Source organism: Heptranchias perlo, chromosome X (genome assembly GCF_035084215.1).
Source record: "Heptranchias perlo isolate sHepPer1 chromosome X, sHepPer1.hap1, whole genome shotgun sequence".
Lineage (NCBI taxonomy): Eukaryota > Metazoa > Chordata > Chondrichthyes > Hexanchiformes > Hexanchidae > Heptranchias > Heptranchias perlo.
The window spans coordinates 1,897,342-1,916,777 of NC_090370.1; the positions used below are offsets into that span (position 1 = coordinate 1,897,342).

Consider the following 19,436-nt stretch of genomic DNA (forward strand, 5'->3'; position numbering starts at 1 on the left):
CGGTTCTGTGATTCACTGATTGCTGATGATAATCGGGTGCGGTGCGGGGAGAGGGAGAGGAGAGGAGATGGCCCGGGTTGTGCTGCAGACTCTCACTGACACCGTCCTGGAATCGGCTCTCCATCAATCCCGGGGCACAGGTGGGCGCCAGACCATCAGGTAAAGGTGGGGGCAGAGAGCAGAGTGTGTCCCACACACACACACTCGCATTTGTGCTGCACCCTCCGGCTCTGCATTGACCGGGGGACCGGGAGCGGCTCATTGATGAGATACCGAGTGTTGTAACTTTGACCAGGAGACTGCCTGGTTTCTGGGGGACTCTGGGGAGGGATATCAGAGCACTGGGTGGGTGGGGTCTCATTGTGTGTGTCTGTGTGATTGTGTGTCTGTGTGTCAGTCTCTGTGATTCTGTATGTGTGTGTCTCTGTCTCTGTGAGATTCTGTGTGTCTCTGTGTCTGTGTGTGTGTGATTCTGTGTGTGTCTCTGTCTCTGTGTGATTCTATGTGTCTCTGTGTCTGTGTGTGTGATTCTGTGTCTGTGTGATTTTGTGTGTCTCTGTGTCTGTGATTCTGTATGTGTGTGTCTCTGTCTCTGTGTGATTCTGTGTGTCTCTGTGTCTGTGATTCTGTGTGTGTCTCTGTGTCTGTGATTCTGTGTGTGTGTCTGTGTCTCTGTGTCTGTGTGATTCTGTGTCTCTGTGTCTGTGTGATTCTGTATGTGTGTGTCTCTGTGTCTGTGTGATTCTGTGTGTCTCTGTGTCTGTGTGATTCTGTGTGTCTCTGTGTCTGTGATTCTGTGTGTGTCTCTGTGTCTGTGATTCTGTGTGTGTGTCTGTGTCTCTGTCTCTGTGTCTGTGATTCTGTGTGTGTCTCTGTGTCTGTGTGTGTGTGATTCTGTGTGTGTCTCTGTCTCTGTGTGATTCTGTGTGTGTCTCTGTCTCTGTGTGATTCTATGTGTCTCTGTGTCTGTGTGTGTGATTCTGTGTCTGTGTGATTTTGTGTGTCTCTGTGTCTGTGATTCTGTATGTGTGTGTCTCTGTGTCTGTGTGATTCTGTGTGTCTCTGTGTCTGTGATTCTGTGTGTGTCTCTGTGTCTGTGATTCTGTGTGTGTGTCTGTGTCTCTGTGTCTGTGTGATTCTGTGTCTCTGTGTCTGTGTGATTCTGTATGTGTGTGTCTCTGTGTCTGTGTGATTCTGTGTGTCTCTGTGTCTGTGTGATTCTGTGTGTCTCTGTGTCTGTGATTCTGTGTGTGTCTCTGTGTCTGTGATTCTGTGTGTGTGTCTGTGTCTCTGTCTCTGTGTCTGTGATTCTGTGTCTCTGTGTCTGTGTGATTCTGTATGTGTGTGTCTCTGTGTCTGTGTGATTCTGTGTCTGTGTGATTGTGTCTGTGTGATTCTGTGTGTCTCTGTGTCTGTGTGATTCTGTGTGTGTCTGTGTGATTCTGTGTGTGTCTCTGTGATTCTGTGTCTGTGTGATTCTGTGTGTCTCTGTGTCTGTGTGATTCTGTGTGTCTCTGTGTCTCTCTGTGATTCTGTGTCTGTGTGATTCTGGTGTGTGCCTCTGTGTCTGTGTGATTCTGTGTGTCTCTGTGTCTGTGTGTGTCTCTGTGTCTGTGTGTGTCTCTGTGTCTGTGTGTGTCTCTGTGATTCTGTGTCTGTGTGATTCTGTGTGTGTCTGTGTCTGTGTGATTCTGTGTGTCTCTGTGTCTGTGTGATTCTGTGTGTCTCTGTGTCTGTGTGATTCTGTGTGTCTCTGTGTCTGTGTGATTCTGTGTGTCTCTGTGTCTGTGTGATTCTGTGTGTCTCTGTGTCTGTGTGTGTCTCTGTGATTCTGTGTCTGTGTGATTCTGTGTGTGTCTGTCTGTGTGATTCTGTGTGTGTCTGTCTGTGTGATTCTGTGTGTCTCTGTGTCTGTGTGATTCTGTGTGTCTCTGTGTCTGTGTGATTCTGTGTGTCTCTGTGTCTGTGTGATTCTGTGTGTGTCTCTCTCTGTGATAGTGTCTGTATGATTGTGTGTGTGTGTGTCTCTCTCTCTCTCTGTGTGTGTGTCTCTCTCGCTCTCTGTGTGTGTGTCTCTCTCTCGCTCTCTCTGTGTGTCTCTCTCGCTCTCTGTGTGTGTGTCTCTCTCTCTCTCTCTCTGTGTCTCTCTCTCTCTCTGTGTGTGTGTCTCTCTCTCGCTCTCTCTGTGTGTCTCTCTCTCTCTGTGTGTGTCTCTCACTCTCTCTCTCTGTGTGTGTCTCTCTCTCTCTCTCTGTGTGTGTCTCTCTCTCTCTCTCTGTGTGTGTGTGTGTGTCTCTCTCGCTCTCTCTGTGTGTGTGTCTCTCTCTCTCTCTGTGTGTGTGTGTCTCTCTCTCTCTCTCTCTGTGTCTCTCTCTCTCTGTGTGTGTGTGTGTCTCTCTCTGTGTGTGTGTCTCTCTCTCTCTGTGTGTGTGTGTGTCTCTCTCTCTCTGTGTGTGTGTGTGTCTCTCTCTCTCTGTGTGTGTGTCTCTCTCTCTCTGTGTGTGTCTCTCTCTCTCTCTGTGTGTGTCTCTCTCTCTCTCTGTGTGTGTGTCTCTCTCTCTCTCTCTGTGTGTCTCTCTCTCTCTCTGTGTGTGTGTGTGTCTCTCTCTCTCTCTGTGTGTGTCTCTCTCTCTCTCTGTGTGTGTGTCTCTCTCTCTCTCTGTGTGTGTGTCTCTCTCTCTCTCTGTGTGTGTGTCTCTCTCTCTCTCTGTGTGTGTCTCTCTCTCTCTCTGTGTGTGTGTCTCTCTCTCTGTGTGTGTGTCTCTCTCTCGCTCTCTGTGTGTCTCTCTCTCTCTGTGTGTCTCTCTCTCTCTCTGTGTGTGTCTCTCTCTCTCTCTGTGTGTGTCTCTCTCTCGCTCTCTGTGTGTCTCTCTCTCTCTGTGTCCCTAAGATATTAATACTCAATAAAGTGTTTTCACTTTTGATGCAAACCCCATTACCGGGGACTCGATCTCCGACTCACCGTCGGATGAGGCGAAAGGCTGCGGGAGCAGGGAGTTGGAGAGCTGACACATGGAGTGAGCAAGCCTGGCTGAGAGCAGTGGGAAAGACCCTGGGATCCACGGGCCCACTACTGGAGGGAGGTCGAGTGGTGTTTGACCCTCTCTCCTCCTGCCAGCCCCAGGCTAAAGTGGCACAGAGTAAAACACTGTGCAGAAAGCACGACTGGAAGTTCATCCATTCGTTTAAAAAAGGAGAACTTGGTTACCTGTGGGCCTGACGCAGTGCTACATAAGATTGCTTTATTTCCACTGAGATTTAGAAATCTGGGTATAGTTTTCCAATGGGGAGATGATGTTAAAATGTATTAATTTTAGAATGAATGTGTTTTCCAATAATTAACATGCATGGGGCACAGGTGACTACTCTGGGCGTGAACTGTACCTTTATACTGTGTTCATAAATTATATATTTTTCAGTGTGAATGGATAAGAATAATCTACTCCTTCCCTTGGCTCAGTGGGTATCTCTCTCTCTGTGTCTCTCGCTCTCTCTCGCTCTCTCTCTCTCTCTGTCTCTCTATTTCTCTCTCTGTCTCTCGATTTCTCTCTGAGTCAGAAGGTCGTGGTTTCGAGCCCTCACTCCAGAGACTTGAGCCCCGTAATCCAGGCTGACCCTCCCAGTGCAGTTCTGAGGGAGCGCCGCGCTGTCGGAGGGTCAGTACTGAGGGAGCGCTGCGCTGTCGGAGGGTCAGTACTGAGGGAGCGCCGCACTGTCGGAGGGTCAGTACTGAGGGAGCGCCGCACTGTCGGAGGGTCAGTACTGAGGGAGCGCTGCGCTGTCGGAGGGTCAGTACTGAGGGAGCGCCGCACTGTCGGAGGGTCAGTACTGAGGGAGCGCTGCGCTGTCGGAGGGTCAGTACTGAGGGAGCGCCGCGCTGTCGGAGGGTCAGTACTGAGGGAGCGCCGCACTGTCGCGGGTCAGTTCTGAGGGAGCGCTGCACTGTCGGAGGGTCAGTACTGAGGGAGCGCCGCTCTGTCGCGGGTCAGTACTGAGGGAGCACTGCACTGTCGCGGGTCAGTTCTGAGGGAGCGCCACTCTGTCGCGGGTCAGTACTGAGGGAGCGCCGCACTGTCAGAGGGTCAGTACTGAGGGAGCGCCGCACTGTCGGTGGGTCAGTACTGAGGGAGCGCCGCACTGTGGGAGGGTGAGTACTGAGGGAGCGCCGCACTGTCGCGGGTCAGTTCTGAGGGAGCGCTGCACTGTCGGAGGGTCAGTACTGAGGGAGCGCCGCACTGTGGGAGGGTCAGTACTGAGGGAGCGCCGCACTGTCGCGGGTCAGTTCTGAGGGAGCGCTGCACTGTCGGAGGGTCAGTACTGAGGGAGCGCCGCACTGTCGGAGGGTCAGTACTGAGGGAGCGCCGCACTGTCGGTGGGTCAGTACTGAGGGAGCGCCGCACTGTGGGAGGGTGAGTACTGAGGGAGCGCCGCACTGTCGCGGGTCAGTTCTGAGGGAGCGCTGCACTGTCGGAGGGTCAGTACTGAGGGAGCGCCGCACTGTGGGAGGGTCAGTACTGAGGGAGCGGCGCACTGTCGCGGGTCAGTTCTGAGGGAGCGCTGCACTGTCGGAGGGTCAGTACTGAGGGAGCGCCGCACTGTCGGAGGGTCGGTACTGAGGGAGCGCCGCACTGTCGGAGGGTCAGTACTGAGGGAGCACTGCACTGTCGGAGGGTCAGTACTGAGGGAGCGCCGCACTGTCGCGGGTCAGTTCTGAGGGAGCGCTGCACTGTCGGAGGGTCAGTACTGAGGGAGCGCCGCTCTGTCGCGGGTCAGTACTGAGGGAGCACTGCACTGTCGCGGGTCAGTTCTGAGGGAGCGCCACTCTGTCGCGGGTCAGTACTGAGGGAGCGCTGCACTGTCGGAGGGTCAGTACTGAGGGAGCGCCGCACTGTCGGAGGGTCAGTACTGAGGGAGCGCCGCACTGTGGGAGGGTGAGTACTGAGGGAGCGCCGCACTGTCGCGGGTCAGTTCTGAGGGAGCGCTGCACTGTCGGAGGGTCAGTACTGAGGGAGCGCCGCACTGTGGGAGGGTCAGTACTGAGGGAGCGCCGCACTGTCGCGGGTCAGTTCTGAGGGAGCGCTGCACTGTCGGAGGGTCAGTACTGAGGGAGCGCCGCACTGTCGGAGGGTCGGTACTGAGGGAGCGCCGCACTGTCGGAGGGTCAGTACTGAGGGAGCACTGCACTGTCGGAGGGTCAGTACTGAGGGAGCGCCGCACTGTCGCGGGTCAGTTCTGAGGGAGCGCTGCACTGTCGGAGGGTCAGTAATGAGGGAGCGCCGCTCTGTCGCGGGTCAGTGCTGAGGGAGCACCGCACTGGCGGAGGGTCAGTACTGAGGGAGCGCCGCACTGTCGGAGGGGCGGTACTGAGGGAGCGCCGCACTGTCGGAGGGGCGGTACTGAGGGAGCGCCGCACTGTCGGAGGGTTGGTACTGAGGGAGCGCCGCACTGTCGGAGGGGCGGTACTGAGGGAGCGCCGCACTGTCGGAGGGGCGGTACTGAGGGAGCGCCGCACTGTCGGAGGGTCAGTACTGAGGGAGCGCCGCACTGTCTGAGGGTCGGTACTGAGGGAGCGCCGCACTGTCTGAGGGTCGGTACTGAGGGAGCGCCGCACTGTCGGAGGGGCGGTACTGAGGGAGCGCCGCACTGTCGGAGGGGCGGTACTGAGGGAGCGCCGCACTGTCGGAGGGTACTGAGGGAGCGCCGCACTGTCGGAGGGGCGGTACTGAGGGAGCGCCGCACTGTCGGAGGGTCAGTACTGAGGGAGCGCCGCACTGTCGGAGGGTCAGTACTGAGGGAGCGCCGCTCTGTCGCGGGTCAGTACTGAGGGAGCACTGCACTGTCGCGGGTCAGTTCTGAGGGAGCGCCACTCTGTCGCGGGTCAGTACTGAGGGAGCGCTGCACTGTCGGAGGGTCAGTACTGAGGGAGCGCCGCACTGTCGGAGGGTCAGTACTGAGGGAGCGCCGCACTGTGGGAGGGTGAGTACTGAGGGAGCGCCGCACTGTCGCGGGTCAGTTCTGAGGGAGCGCTGCACTGTCGGAGGGTCAGTACTGAGGGAGCGCCGCACTGTGGGAGGGTCAGTACTGAGGGAGCGCCGCACTGTCGCGGGTCAGTTCTGAGGGAGCGCTGCACTGTCGGAGGGTCAGTACTGAGGGAGCGCCGCACTGTCGGAGGGTCGGTACTGAGGGAGCGCCGCACTGTCGGAGGGTCAGTACTGAGGGAGCACTGCACTGTCGGAGGGTCAGTACTGAGGGAGCGCCGCACTGTCGCGGGTCAGTTCTGAGGGAGCGCTGCACTGTCGGAGGGTCAGTAATGAGGGAGCGCCGCTCTGTCGCGGGTCAGTGCTGAGGGAGCACCGCACTGGCGGAGGGTCAGTACTGAGGGAGCGCCGCACTGTCGGAGGGGCGGTACTGAGGGAGCGCCGCACTGTCGGAGGGGCGGTACTGAGGGAGCGCCGCACTGTCGGAGGGTTGGTACTGAGGGAGCGCCGCACTGTCGGAGGGGCGGTACTGAGGGAGCGCCGCACTGTCGGAGGGGCGGTACTGAGGGAGCGCCGCACTGTCGGAGGGTCAGTACTGAGGGAGCGCCGCACTGTCTGAGGGTCGGTACTGAGGGAGCGCCGCACTGTCTGAGGGTCGGTACTGAGGGAGCGCCGCACTGTCGGAGGGGCGGTACTGAGGGAGCGCCGCACTGTCGGAGGGGCGGTACTGAGGGAGCGCCGCACTGTCGGAGGGTACTGAGGGAGCGCCGCACTGTCGGAGGGGCGGTACTGAGGGAGCGCCGCACTGTCGGAGGGTCAGTACTGAGGGAGCGCCGCACTGTCGGAGGGTCAGTACTGAGGGAGCGCCGCACTGTCGGAGGGTCGGTACTGAGGGAGCGCCGCACTGTCGGAGGGTCAGTACTGAGGGAGCGCCGCACTGTCGGAGGGTCAGTACTGAGGGAGCGCCGCACTGTCGGAGGGTCAGTACTGAGGGAGCGCCGCACTGTCGGAGGGGCGGTACTGAGGGAGCGCCGCACTGTCGGAGGGTCGGTACTGAGGGAGCGCCGCACTGTCGGAGGGGCGGTACTGAGGGAGCGCCGCACTGTCGGAGGGGCGGTACTGAGGGAGCGCCGCACTGTCGGAGGGTCAGTACTGAGGGAGCGCCGCACTGTCTGAGGGTCGGTACTGAGGGAGCGCCGCACTGTCGGAGGGTCGGTACTGAGGGAGCGCCGCACTGTCGGAGGGGCGGTACTGAGGGAGCGCCGCACTGTCGGAGGGGCGGTACTGAGGGAGCGCCGCACTGTCGGAGGATCGGTACTGAGGGAGCGCCGCACTGTGGGAGGGTCAGTACTGAGGGAGCGCCGCACTGTCGGAGGGTCAGTACTGAGGGAGCGCCGCACTGTCGGAGGTGCCGTCTTTCGGATGAGACGTTAACCCGAGGCCCTGTCTGCCCCCTCAGGTGGACGTAAAAGATCCCATGGCCAATATTGAAAGAAGAGCAGGGGGGGAGTTCTCCCCGGTGTCCTGGGGCCGATATTTATCCCTCAACCGTCATCACCAAAGAATAAATTATCTGGTCATTTATCACATTGCTGTTTGTGGGATCTTGCTGTGCGCAAATTGACTGCCACGTTTCCTACATTACAACAGTGACCACACTTCAAAAAAGTACTTTATTTGCTGTAAAACGGGTTACGAACATATAAAAAATGCTGGTCAGGTGGTGACCCTCTGGTCCATCCAGTCTGTCCCATTTAATTGTGATGCCCTGTGCAGATTTTAAAAAATCAGATTGAAGACCCAGGCCGATTTGGGGGAGGGGGAAATCTGGAAAGTCCCTCCCCAAACCCCCCCGCCCCTGAGGCGATCAAATCCAATCCAGGTGACACCGAATTAACGTTACCAGGTTTACGAGGAGATCTCCACAGGTCCAGCTCTCGTCTTCGGGACGTCCTGAGTCCTTTCTTTCCGTTTCTGTCTCCGCTCTCCTCACTGTGCTGCAGTGGAAGCCGCACAGAACAATTACCCCATCCCCGTTCCATCTTATCTTAACCCAGTTGTGTGTTCGGAGCCCGTGATCATCGGCTGGTAACTGCCTTTTGCCAGCCTCTGTTTCAATTTCGGGTTAATGTCACTCTTTGATCCTATCGGTGAACGAGGTCTAATGAGCAGATTTTTAAAAAGTGCAGGCGGTCTGAGCGAAGACCCGGGGAACGGTTCACCCGGGAAAGTGAAAAGCCGGTTAAAGTTTGGAGTGTCTCTGGTACGGGTCTAAACCTGTGGTAACATTGTGAAACAATCCTGGTATTTCATCCAGATTTGTTTTATTTTGTTTCTTTATTGTTACAGAGTGTGAATTGTGAGCAAACATGTGTAACAGTGAATGGATACTGGGGATGGATCGTATCACTGTAACTAATCAGGCCGTTGATTAAATTGTTTCCCACTGACTCTATCCCTCTCCCCGGCCACCGTCTGAGGCTGAACCTTTCGCAACCTCGGCGTCCTGTTGGACCCTGAGGTGAGCTTCTGACCCCACGTCCTCTCCATCACCGAGACCGCCTACTCCCACCTCTGTAACGTCGCCCGTCTCCGCCCCCTGCCTCAGCCCATCTGCTGCTGAAACCCTCGTCCGTGCCTCTGTCCCCTCCAGACTCGACTGTTCCGATGCTCTCCTGGCCGGCCCCCCATCTTCCACCCTCCGGGAACTTCAGCTCATCCAAAACTCCTGCTTGCCCCCCGTATCCTAGCTCGCACCCAGTCCCGTTCACCCATCACCCCCTGTGCTCGCTGACCTACATCGACTCCCGGTCCGGGAACGCCTCGATTTTAAAATTCTCATCCTTGTTTTCAAATCCCTCCTCGCCCCTCCCTCCCCTCCCTATCTCTGAAACCTCCTCCAGCCCCTACGACCCTCCCAGATCTCTGCACTCCTCCAATTCTGGCCTCTTGTCCATCCCCCGATTTCCATCGCTCCCACCATTGGCGGCCGTGCCTTCAGCTGCCCGGGCCCTAAGCCCTAACCTCCCTAAACCTCTCCGCCTCCCTCTCTCTCCTCCTTTAAGACGCTCCTTAAAACCTCTCTCTTTGACCGAGCTTTTGGTCACCTGTCCTAATATCTCCTTGTGCGGCTAGGTGTTAAATTTGTGTCTGATTTACGCTCCTGTGAAGCGTCTTGGGGACATTTTACTATGTTAAAGTCGCTGTATAAACACAAGTCGTTCTGATTTAACACTAACAGTATTCATTCTGTACGTTTTACCCCAGACACCTGTCATCTTATGGTATCCTGGTGAGCAGAGGTCCTAGGAAGGTACAGGGCGTGAGGTCCGCGGGTCAGGCACAGGCTTCCAGAACCTTCTTCAACATTCCCGGGCCACTAACCAACAAGAGGAAAGAGTACGCTGAGAGGCGGATACTTGGGTGAGCTTCCCGAACTGCCTGAACGTCACTTAGACTCCACTTGGAGCATCGCAGAGTGTCAGAGGGGACAGAGGCTGAAGGGTCGAGCAGCTAGAGTGACCCCAGGTGTAAAGGGCAGAGGTGACAGGGGAAAGGTCAAGGTGAACCCGAGGGAAGGGGGGTTGAAGGTGAGGGAACCTGATCGAGGTATATAAAATATTCAACTGTGTACACAAACTAAATTCAGAATCTTATTTATGATGTGTGGAGGTGACGTTGGGATGTACAGTAAGGGGTGTGAGACATAATGCAAGGAGGTGACGGGTTGTATAGCAAGGGGTGTGATTTATAATGTGAGGCGGTGATGCTGATGGTGAGGCTCTGTCTGGACGCACTGGGTTCAGTTTTGGTCTCTGTATTTCAGGAGAGATGTCGCTTTATCCGAGGGAGTTCAGGAGCAGAGTTGGAGGCTAATTCCTGAATTTAGAGAGGGGTGGGTTATAACCAGTACTGAGGGAGCGCCGCACTGTCGGAGGGTCGGCGCTGAGGGAGCACCGCACTGTCGGAGGGTCAGCGCTGAGGGAGCGCCACACTGTCGGAGGCCTCCTCGGGTGGACGTAAAAGATCCCACGACCACTATTTGGAAGAAGAGCAGGGGGGAGTTCTCCCCGGTGTCCTGGGGCCAATATTTATCCCTCAACCAACTAATCACTAAAAACAGATTATCTGGTCATTATCTCATTGCTGTTTGTGGGATCTTGCTGTGCGCAAATTGGCTGCTGCCTTTCCTGCGTTACAACAGTGACCTCACTTCAAAAAGTCCTTCATTGGCTGTGAGGTGCTTTGGGACGTCCCGAGGTGGTGAAAGGTGCTGGATATAAAATACAAGCCTCTTTCTTTCTTTCAAGGTACGCCATGCAGGAGATGTACAATGTTGTGGCCAATGTCGAGGACTACAAACACTTTGTGCCCTGGTGCAAGCGGTCAGCCGTTCTAACGAGACGCGCGGGTCACGCGAAGGCGCAGCTGGAGATCGGCTTCCCGCCAGTCGTGGAGCGGTACACCTCGGTCATCACACTCGTACGGCCACACTTAGTGAAGGTAGAACTGCCGCTTTATCTGTAGGTTAAACTTCGACCCCACCCGGGGTCAGCAACAATTAAACTTCGACCCCACCCGGGGTCAGCAACAATTAAACTTCGACCCCACCCGGGGTCAGCAACAATTAAACTTTGACCTCACCCAGGGTCAGCAACAATTAAACTTCGACCCCACCCGGGGTCAGCAACAATTAAACTTCGACCCCACCCAGGGTCAGCAACAATTAAACTTTGACCTCACCCGGGGTCAGCAACAATTAAACTTCGACCCCACCCGGGGTCAGCAACAATTAAACTTCGACCCCACCCGGGGTCAGCAACAATTAAACTTCGACCCCACCCGGGGTCAGCAACAATTAAACTTCGACCCCACCCGGGGTCAGCAACAATTAAACTTTGTCCTCACCCGGGGTCAGCAACAATTAAACTTCGACCCCACCCGGGGTCAGCAACAATTAAACTTTGACCTCACCCAGGGTCAACAACACTTTGTGCCCTGAGAGGGACAGCGCTCCCCCTTGGCAGCAGAATAATACACTGTCCATTACGTTACATTTCTGCTCTTAGCTTTGGTTCAGTGGGTATCAGAAGGTTGAGGGTTCAAGTCCCAGTCTGAGCACACAATCCAGGCCAACACTCCCAGTACTGAGGGAGCGCCGCACTGTCGGAGGGTCGGTACTGAGGGAGCGCCGCACTGTCGGAGGGTCAGTACTGAGGGAGCGCCGCACTGTCGGAGGGTCGGTACTGAGGGAGTGCTGCACTGTCGGAGGGTCGGTACTGAGGGAGCGCCGCACTGTCGGAGGGTCAGTACTGAGGGAGCGCCGCACTGTCGGAGGGTCGGTACTGAGGGAGCGCCGCACTGTCGGAGAGTCGGTACTGAGGGAGCGCCGCACTGTCGGAGAGTCGGTACTGAGGGAGCGCCGCACTGTCGGAGAGTCGGTACTGAGGGAGCGCCGCACTGTCGGAGGGTCAGTACTGAGGGAGCGCCGCACTGTCGGAGGGTCGGTACTGAGGGAGCGCCGCACTGTCGGAGGGTCGGTACTGAGGGAGCGCCGCACTGTCGGAGAGCCGGTACTGAGGGAGCGCCGCACTGTCGGAGGGTCGGTACTGAGAGAGCGCCGCGCTGTCGGAGGGTCGGTACTGAGGGAGCGCCGCGCTGTCGGAGGGTCGGTACTGAGGGAGCGCCGCGCTGTCGGAGGGTCGGTACTGAGAGAGCGCCGCGCTGTCGGAGGGTCAGTACTGAGGGAGTGCTGCACTGTCGGAGGGTCAGTACTGAGGGAGCGCCGCACTGTCGGAGGGTCGGTACTGAGGGAGCGCCGCGCTGTCGGAGGGTCGGTGCTGAGGGAGCGCCGCACTGTCGGAGGGTCTGTACTGAGGGAGCGCCGCACTGTCGGAGGGTCAGTACTGAGGGAGCGCCGCACTGTCGGAGGGTCGGTACTGAGGGAACGCCGCACTGTCGGAGGGTCGGTACTGAGGGAACGCTGCACTGTCGGAGGGTCAGTACTGAGGGAACGCTGCACTGTCGGAGGGGCCGTCTTTCAGATGAGACGATGAACCGAGGTTCTGTTCAGATGGTTTAGGATGGACGGTGAAGATCCTGTTGTCCAGGGAGGAACGTCGGGTCCCAGGAGAACTCTCTCCTCTTGTTGCGACGGTGCTCTGGGATCTTGAACAGGGCTGAACACGGGGACCCCATCAATGTGCACCTCCGTGTAAAGTCTAAATCCCCGCCCCCCCTCGAATTCTGGGAAACCCCAAATTTTCGACACTAACAGGTTTGGGTGTTTCTGATTTGGGATTGACCCAACGAGGTAACAGCGCTGAGAACAGCTCCTCCCCAAACCTCCAGGTCCCACGAAACTCCAACTCTCCTCAACGGAAATGGGGCCGACCGGCCTGGGGTCTCGGGGCTCTGATTACAAGCCCCCCCACCCCCGCCAGCGAACGACCTGAGACTCTGTAAGGGGGGACGGACAGGGCCTGGGTTGGATGCCCCATCCCGAGCCCAGTGTGTGAGGCAGAGGGGCTGGACCCGCTTTACAGTCGAGTCCCACTGTGTTCTGATTTACCTTCTCTCCCCACAGGCCGTGTGCACAGACGGGAAGCTCTTCAATCACCTGGAGACGGGTTGGCGTTTCAGCCCTGGAATCCCCGGCTACCCGCGCACTTGCACTGTCGATTTCTCGGTGAGCACCTCCCGCGTTTGCCAAACTACTTTCCAATTTTATTTAATGACTTTTTTTAACTATTCCAGTGCTCTCCTGACCAGCCCCCCATCTTCCACCCTCCGTAAACTTGAGTTCATCCAAAACTCTGCTGCCCCCCGTATCCTAACTCGCACCGAGTCCCGTTCACACATCACCCCCCCTGTGCTCGCTGACCTACATCGGCTCCCGGTCCGGGAACGCCTCGATTTTAAAATTCTCATCCTCGTGTTCAAATCCCCCCTCCCTCTCTCTGTAACCTCCTCCAGCCCCTACGACCCTCCCAGATCTCTGCGCTCCTCCAATTCTGGCCTCTTGTCCATCTCCCCGATTTCCATCGCTCCCACCATTGGCGGCCGTGCCTTCAGCTGCCTCGGCCCTGAGCTCTGGAATTCCCTCCCTAAACCTCTCCGCCTCTCTCTCTCCTCCTTTAAGACGCTCCTTAAAACCTCCCTCTTTGACCGAGCGTTTGGTCACCTGTCCCTAATATCTCCTCGATGTTAATGTTTGTCTGATTTGCGCCCCCGTGAAGGGCCTCGGGGATGTTTTACTACGTTAAACGGTCTGTATAGGTGTCTGTTGTTGTAATGAGGGTACCTCTGCTCCCCATTATCCGCAAGGGATTTATATTTCCATTGCCGGTTATAACGTGGGTGTTTTTAATTGATGTTCCCCAGACTCTGGGCCCCCGGACCCAGATGGAGACACCATCGTTATCATGGCCTGGTGCTACCCATTGCAGCTCTGCCACTGAGCTTCAGCTGCAAAGGGTTGAGAGGGAGTTGGGGGCCAGGGAGCGGAGTTTGGGCCCCGTAAAGTTGGGGGCGGGGGAGAGCCCTTTCAAACAGTGGGTGCTTGTCTGGGCGACCCCTGGGACAGGGCTGGGGAAATGAGCCAGTGTTCCCCCTGCTCCTGAATCGTTATCCAGTGACTCCTGTGGGGAAAAGTGTGTGTGTGTTGGGGAGGGGGGGTGCAGAAGGACAAGATCGGTTCGGACTGCGATGCCCCAACAGTTGAATAGCCTGCCAACCCTCACTATCTGGGCCGGTTGGGTTAGGTGAGACCCCAGCCCATGTTCTTGCTGTGGGATAAAACCGATCGAACTTCTTTTTTGGTCGTGTTTAAGTCACAAACCAAATTGTCGGGCAGGAGAAGTGCCAGCTGACCCGATCAAGCCTGCCCCGCGCCTCGTGGAGGCGTCCTGACTGGACTCAGCCCCACCCTCTCTCCCCGCAGCCCTGTGACCTCCCGGGAGGGAGAGAAATAACCCAGGGACGATAAGGGGGACTGGAAAATCCCTCTCCGTTCCCCCCTCAGCCCAGGAGATCACATGGACCCGCGTGTTGACACTTACCTTCTGTACGAGGCCATCTCTGCGCCCCCCACCTCTGTCCTCCCCAACCTGTTAAACTGGAGTTTAATTGATCGCCGAGCAGTGAGATGGTTGGTTTCAAAAGGCAGGGAACGCTGGAGAAGCTCAGCAAGTGAGGCAGCGTCTGTGGAGAAAGAATCAGAGCTAACGTTTCAGGTCGGAGACCCTTTCGTCAGAACTGGTGAGGGGTCTCCGACCTGGAACGTTAGCTCTGATTCTCTCTCCACGGATGCTGCCTGACTTGCTGAGATGCTTGGTTTGTTCTGTTTCTACTTGGACGTAGAATCGTAGAAAGGTTACAGCACGGAAGGAGGCCATTCGGCCCATCGAGTCCACGCTGGCTCTGTGCTGGAGCAATCCAGCTAGTCCCACTCCCCCGCCCTTTCCCCGTAACCCTGCAAATTTTTTCCTTTCAAGTACTTATCCAGTTCCCTTTTGAAGGCCATGATTGAATCTTCCTCCACCACCCCCTCGGGCAGTGCATTCCAGATCCTAACCACTCGCTGCGTAAAAATGTTTTTCCTCATGTCGCCTTTGGTTCTTCTGTCAATCACCTTAAATCTATGCCCTCTGGTTCTTGACCCTTCCGCCGATGGGAACAGTTTCTCTCTGTCTACTCTGTCTAGACCCTTCATGGCTTTGAACACCTCGATCGAATCTCCTCGCGACCGTCTCTGTTCCAGTTTGAAGGATCTCACGCTGATAATAATCGAATGATGTTTCTCCCCCCTGCTCCCCCCGCAGATCGCCTTCGAGTTCCGATCGTTCCTCCACTCTCAGCTGGCCTCGGTCTTCTTCGACGAGGTGGTGATGCAGATGGTGGCGGCGTTCGAGCGGAGAGCGTCGCAGCTGTACGGGCCGGAGACCAGGATTCCGCGGGAGCTAATGTCTGACCAGGTCCGGCAGACGTGAGGAAGGGAGACTCGCCCTGGTCCCGGGGGGGGCTGAGGCAATATCACCAAGCTGTCAGAGTCATGCTCGGAAGCGTCGGACTGGGACGCAGCCAGCCTGCCTTCCGCCTTCCCTACTTCATCGTTCAGTGTTCTAACGTCATTATAACGGCCCTAATTGATGAAGGACTGGACTTGCACAATGAGCAAACCCGGGAGTCTCCCGATCGGCTACACGCTAAAGAGGGAGTCGTCAGGCTCGGGCTTTGCCGGTCTGCCTCGTCCTTCTGAGGCTTTTAATTCTTCTTTAGTTCCGCGGGCGGTGGCGCTGAGTTACTGCTCTCGGCTGACCGGCCACCCCAGCAGTGAATGCGGCATGAAAAAGGGAAGTCGCGTTCACCTGTAGCCCAGGTGCTGTGCACATGTGTACACACGCACACACACACACACACACGTATGTGTGCCTGTGCGTATATTTACAAGCGCCTGTGCATATATACACGTGCCTGTGTGCGTATAAGTGTGTATATATACACATGCCTGTGTCTGTGCATACATAGGTGCCTGTTTGTGTATATATACACAATGCGTGTGTACCTGTGTGTATGCACATGTCTGTGTGTATGTTTGTGTCGATATACACATTCCAGTATGTAAAGGCATATGCCTGTGTGTATATATACATATGCCTGTGTACATGTGTGTATATGCACGTGCCTGTTTGTGCGTACATGTACACACGTGCGTGTATCCACGTCTGTGTGAACGTTTGTGTAGATACACATGTTCGTGTGTACATGCACATGCCTGTGTGTACACGTGTGTGTGGATATATACACGTGTCTGTGGAGCTCCTTTTTTAAAATTGTTGTGCATCATTTAAACACTGCAGTCTGAGAGCAGTGTCTCCTTTGTCCGAACTGCTCTAAGTTTACGGGCAATAATGATTTTATTTTTGAGCTTGTCTGTGCCGTTCCTTTTTTTTCTGTATGTCTCTCTCTCTCAGACGGTGTTCTTCCATCCAGAACAACTAATCCGAGATGCTGCTTTTTGAATTATGTGGACTGTTTTGCCCCCTCGTGTCCCAGCGGCAGCTTCTGCTCAGAGGGGGCTCCTGGTTTCGGATCGAAGAGCTCCCCACATACGGGCTAAATTTCAGCCACCTTCCCTGGGTGGGGTGAGCTGTGCTACGTCTTGGCTGTGTGTGTGTGTGTCTCTAAATGTTGCCGAGCTCCACGGGGAGGGGGAGGCACATGTGTGACACCTGGGCAGGAGAGGGGAGGGGTCTGCCGGTTTCACTGTCAAAAGGGGAAACAGTGAGAGGAGACAGATGGGCAGATACCTGACGTAACGGTACTGGAGCAACTGTGATTTCTTGTACTGTGAATCTAGGTTGGGGGGTGGTGGGTACAGGAGTCCAGGCCTAGGTGCGAACAGAAGGGGCAATCACCCCACTATTTCGCTGAGGACCCTGTCTCCCTATTAGCGATGGGGGCAATTATTTACCTCCTATTCTTTTACCCCCCCCCTCCCACAAAAAAAAAGTAGAAAATCACCCCCGACACAAGGAGTGGGGGAGACCAACAAACCTTCCGTTCAGGAGTGCTCCTGAACAATCTACTGTGTATTTAATTTAAAATCTCCAGCAAGGGAGGGGAAAGAGAAAAAGTACTAAGAAAATAGGGCAAATGGAAGAGGGGGGTGTGTGTGTTGGGGGGTGAGGGAATGAATAAGATACAAGTGACTAGAGGAGGGATGGATGGAATTTGCTATCCTGAATAGCAGCTGGAAGTCCTGTAGCCCAGATCTTGACTTGCAATTGCTTTGTACTTTATTTTTTTCTTAGGAAAATAGGTTAGAAAGACACCAGCAGATCCCTTAAGGAATGGTTGTGATACTTCTAACCTGCTGGACTGTCCCTTTAAGGCCATCGGCAAATCCAGGTACGGTGCTTGTAACTGCTGAGGTCTGTCAGAGGGAAGCTGTAACTCGTAAATTTCAGGCTCCCGGTCAATAGCCGGCTGTCCGTGACAGTGTGACTGGGTCTGTGACGGACACAAGGCGAGCATCGCTCATATTAGAGTTGGGTAAGAAGTTGGGCTGCTTCATAACAATATGGCTGCTGTCAACAAAGTGTGACGCTTACAGGAAGTGCAGACAACATTCCAAAACTTCTGATATATTACAAGTCGATCTCCTGTGGCCTTGCTCGAGGAGAGACAAGTGGAGTCTTCCAGTGAAGTGGGGTGAGAGGGCAAGGGAGGGGTAATTGTGCCAGAATGCCCAGATACAATCCAGTCCCCATTTTAGAGTCATATATTTTGTCTGTATTTTTATATAATTATTTATGGTCAAACATCAAAACTTACACCAATTTAGGAAGTAGAGTTGTTTGGAGCGCAGGAGTTTCTCTGCAGAATCTGCGCAAGCCTTGGAGGGGGTATCGAGGGTTACAGAACCAAGACAGATAAATGGAGTTGAGGTTCAGATCAGCCGTGATCTAATGTAATGGCGGAACAGGCTCGAGGGGGCTGAATGGCCTCCTCCTGTGTTCCAGATGCAAAACTGAGGTGCTACAGTGCCACCTTTGGTAGGAGGGTGTAATTACAGTGTGACAAGTTTACATACAGTTTCCATTATAAATGTGGACATAGGAATTTGTAAGGGAAAAAGTGTGACAAAATATAACGACTGGAAGCAAGGTCTCAGACAGGAAAAGTGGGCCGGATGGAAGGTTTTTCACGTACAAAGATTTTTTTTAAAAATCAAATATTTCATCCAGTTGTCACGCATTGCAACTGCCAAACAATCTTACAAAGGAAAGCCGGTCATTTAAACTGGTCTCCACACTCCCGGCTTAGGGAGGGGGGGGGGGGGGGGGCAAAGTTACGCTGCAAATCGAGAGACAACGACCCGTGCTGGCAAGCATATGCACGATGCCCCCTGTAGCCGAAGAGCCTGCTGACGCTCGCTGCCTGCCGTTTGACTCCTTGGTGGGGCTACGCTTCCGCACTCAGAGGGAGTAAGAAATAACCCGAGCGGAGCAGGATTGGAACCCCCCCCACCCAAGTAACCATCACTACCTCATTGTGTTGTTTCCCCGATGCACGAGAACCACTAACATGTAGCAGCTATAAGTGGGGTTCAGCCCTTCTCCCCTCAGCGTCGAGTGTGTAGGGTTGATACTTAGATGCAGCTGGTGGTGAGACTCTTAAAAGTTGAAATTGGTGCAATTTACTGTTTTCCACGATGCTATGTAATAAATAATTGACCTCACTCAGCAAACACTTGCTTTTTTTAAAAAAAAATGTCAGCTGCACTGAATAGTGATTGATGTGTCGTCAAAGGTCAGATATCTCTCTTTGCAGGGGAAGGGGAGCTGCTATGCATTCCAGGTAGTTGAGGGAGACACAATTGCAACTGTTGAGCTAAGAGTTCCTCCCCTCGTCCATTGGTGGCCGAGACTCCAGCAGCCGTTCCTTCATCGTCGCTGGGTCAAAATCCTGGAAACTCCATTCCTAACAGCACTGTGGGAGAACCTTCACCACACGGCCTGCAGCGGTTCAAGGCGGCAGCTCACCACCTTCTCAAGGGCAATTAGGGATGGGCAATAAATGCCGGCCTCGCCAGCGACGCCCACATCCCATGAACAAATTTTTAAAAAGCCTAGGCCCTAAGTGTTGGAATTCCCTCCTTAAAACCTACCTCTTTGACCAAGCTTTTGGTCACCTGTCCCGCTATCTTGGTGAATCGCCTTGGGATGTTTTATGTTAAAGGCACTATATAAATGCAAGCTGTCGTAGATAAACGTGAAGTGGTGAGATAGGGAGCTATGGGGAGAGCACGGGGCAGTGGGATTAGTTTGGGGATTGATACTGGGCTATGGGGAGAGTGCAGGGCAGTGGGATTAGTATTGGATTGATACAGATCTATGGGGAGAGAGTGGGGCAGTGGGATTAGTGTGGGGATTGATACAGGGCTATGGGGAGAGAGCAGGGCAGTGGGATTAGTATTGGATTGATACAGATCTATGGGGAGAGAGTGGGGCAGAGAGATTAGTTTGGGGATTGATACAGGGCTATGGGGAGAGAGTGGGGCAGAGAGATTAGTTTGGGGATTGATACAGGGCTATGGGGAGAGCGCGGGGCAGTGGGATTAGTTTGGGGATTGATACTGGGCTATGGGGAGAGAGCGGGGCAGTGGGATTAGTTTGGGGAGAGCGCGGGGCAGTGGGATTAGTGTGGGGATTGATACAGGGCTATGGGGAGAGTGCGGGGCAGTGGGATTAGTATTGGATTGATACAGATCTATGGGGAGAGAGTGGGGCAGTGGGATTAGTGTGGGGATTGATACAGATCTATGGGGAGAGTGCGGGGCAGTGGGATTAGTGTGGGGATTGATACAGGGCTATGGGGAGAGTGCGGGGCAGTGGGATTAGTGTGGGATTGATACAGATCTATGGGGAGAGTGCGGGGCAGTGGGATTAGTAT

The 19,436-nt window shown here is 55.0% G+C and overlaps 1 protein-coding gene across 1 annotated transcript; it reads left to right on the top strand.

The window, feature by feature from the left end:
* On the top strand, window positions 1–16,624 carry LOC137306927 (coenzyme Q-binding protein COQ10 homolog A, mitochondrial-like). Its single transcript, XM_067976305.1, has 5 exons — window positions 1–159; window positions 9,246–9,401; window positions 10,289–10,481; window positions 12,565–12,666; window positions 14,801–16,624. Exons 1-5 carry the CDS (start codon window positions 26–28, stop codon window positions 14,966–14,968), a joined length of 753 nt encoding a protein of 250 aa, XP_067832406.1. The 5' UTR covers window positions 1–25; the 3' UTR covers window positions 14,969–16,624.
* Window positions 16,625–19,436: the final 2,812 nt, after the last annotated feature.

Excerpts from the sequence above, each read along its gene's own strand:
- LOC137306927 (XM_067976305.1), top strand. The coding sequence starts at position 26 with ATGATAATCGGGTGCGGTGCGGGGAGAGGGAGAGGAGAGGAGATGGCC. Across the intron at positions 10,482-12,564 it reads TACGGCCACACTTAGTGAAG|GCCGTGTGCACAGACGGGAA; the intron begins GTAGAACTGCCG and ends CTCTCCCCACAG. Across the intron at positions 12,667-14,800 it reads CTTGCACTGTCGATTTCTCG|ATCGCCTTCGAGTTCCGATC; the intron begins GTGAGCACCTCC and ends CTCCCCCCGCAG.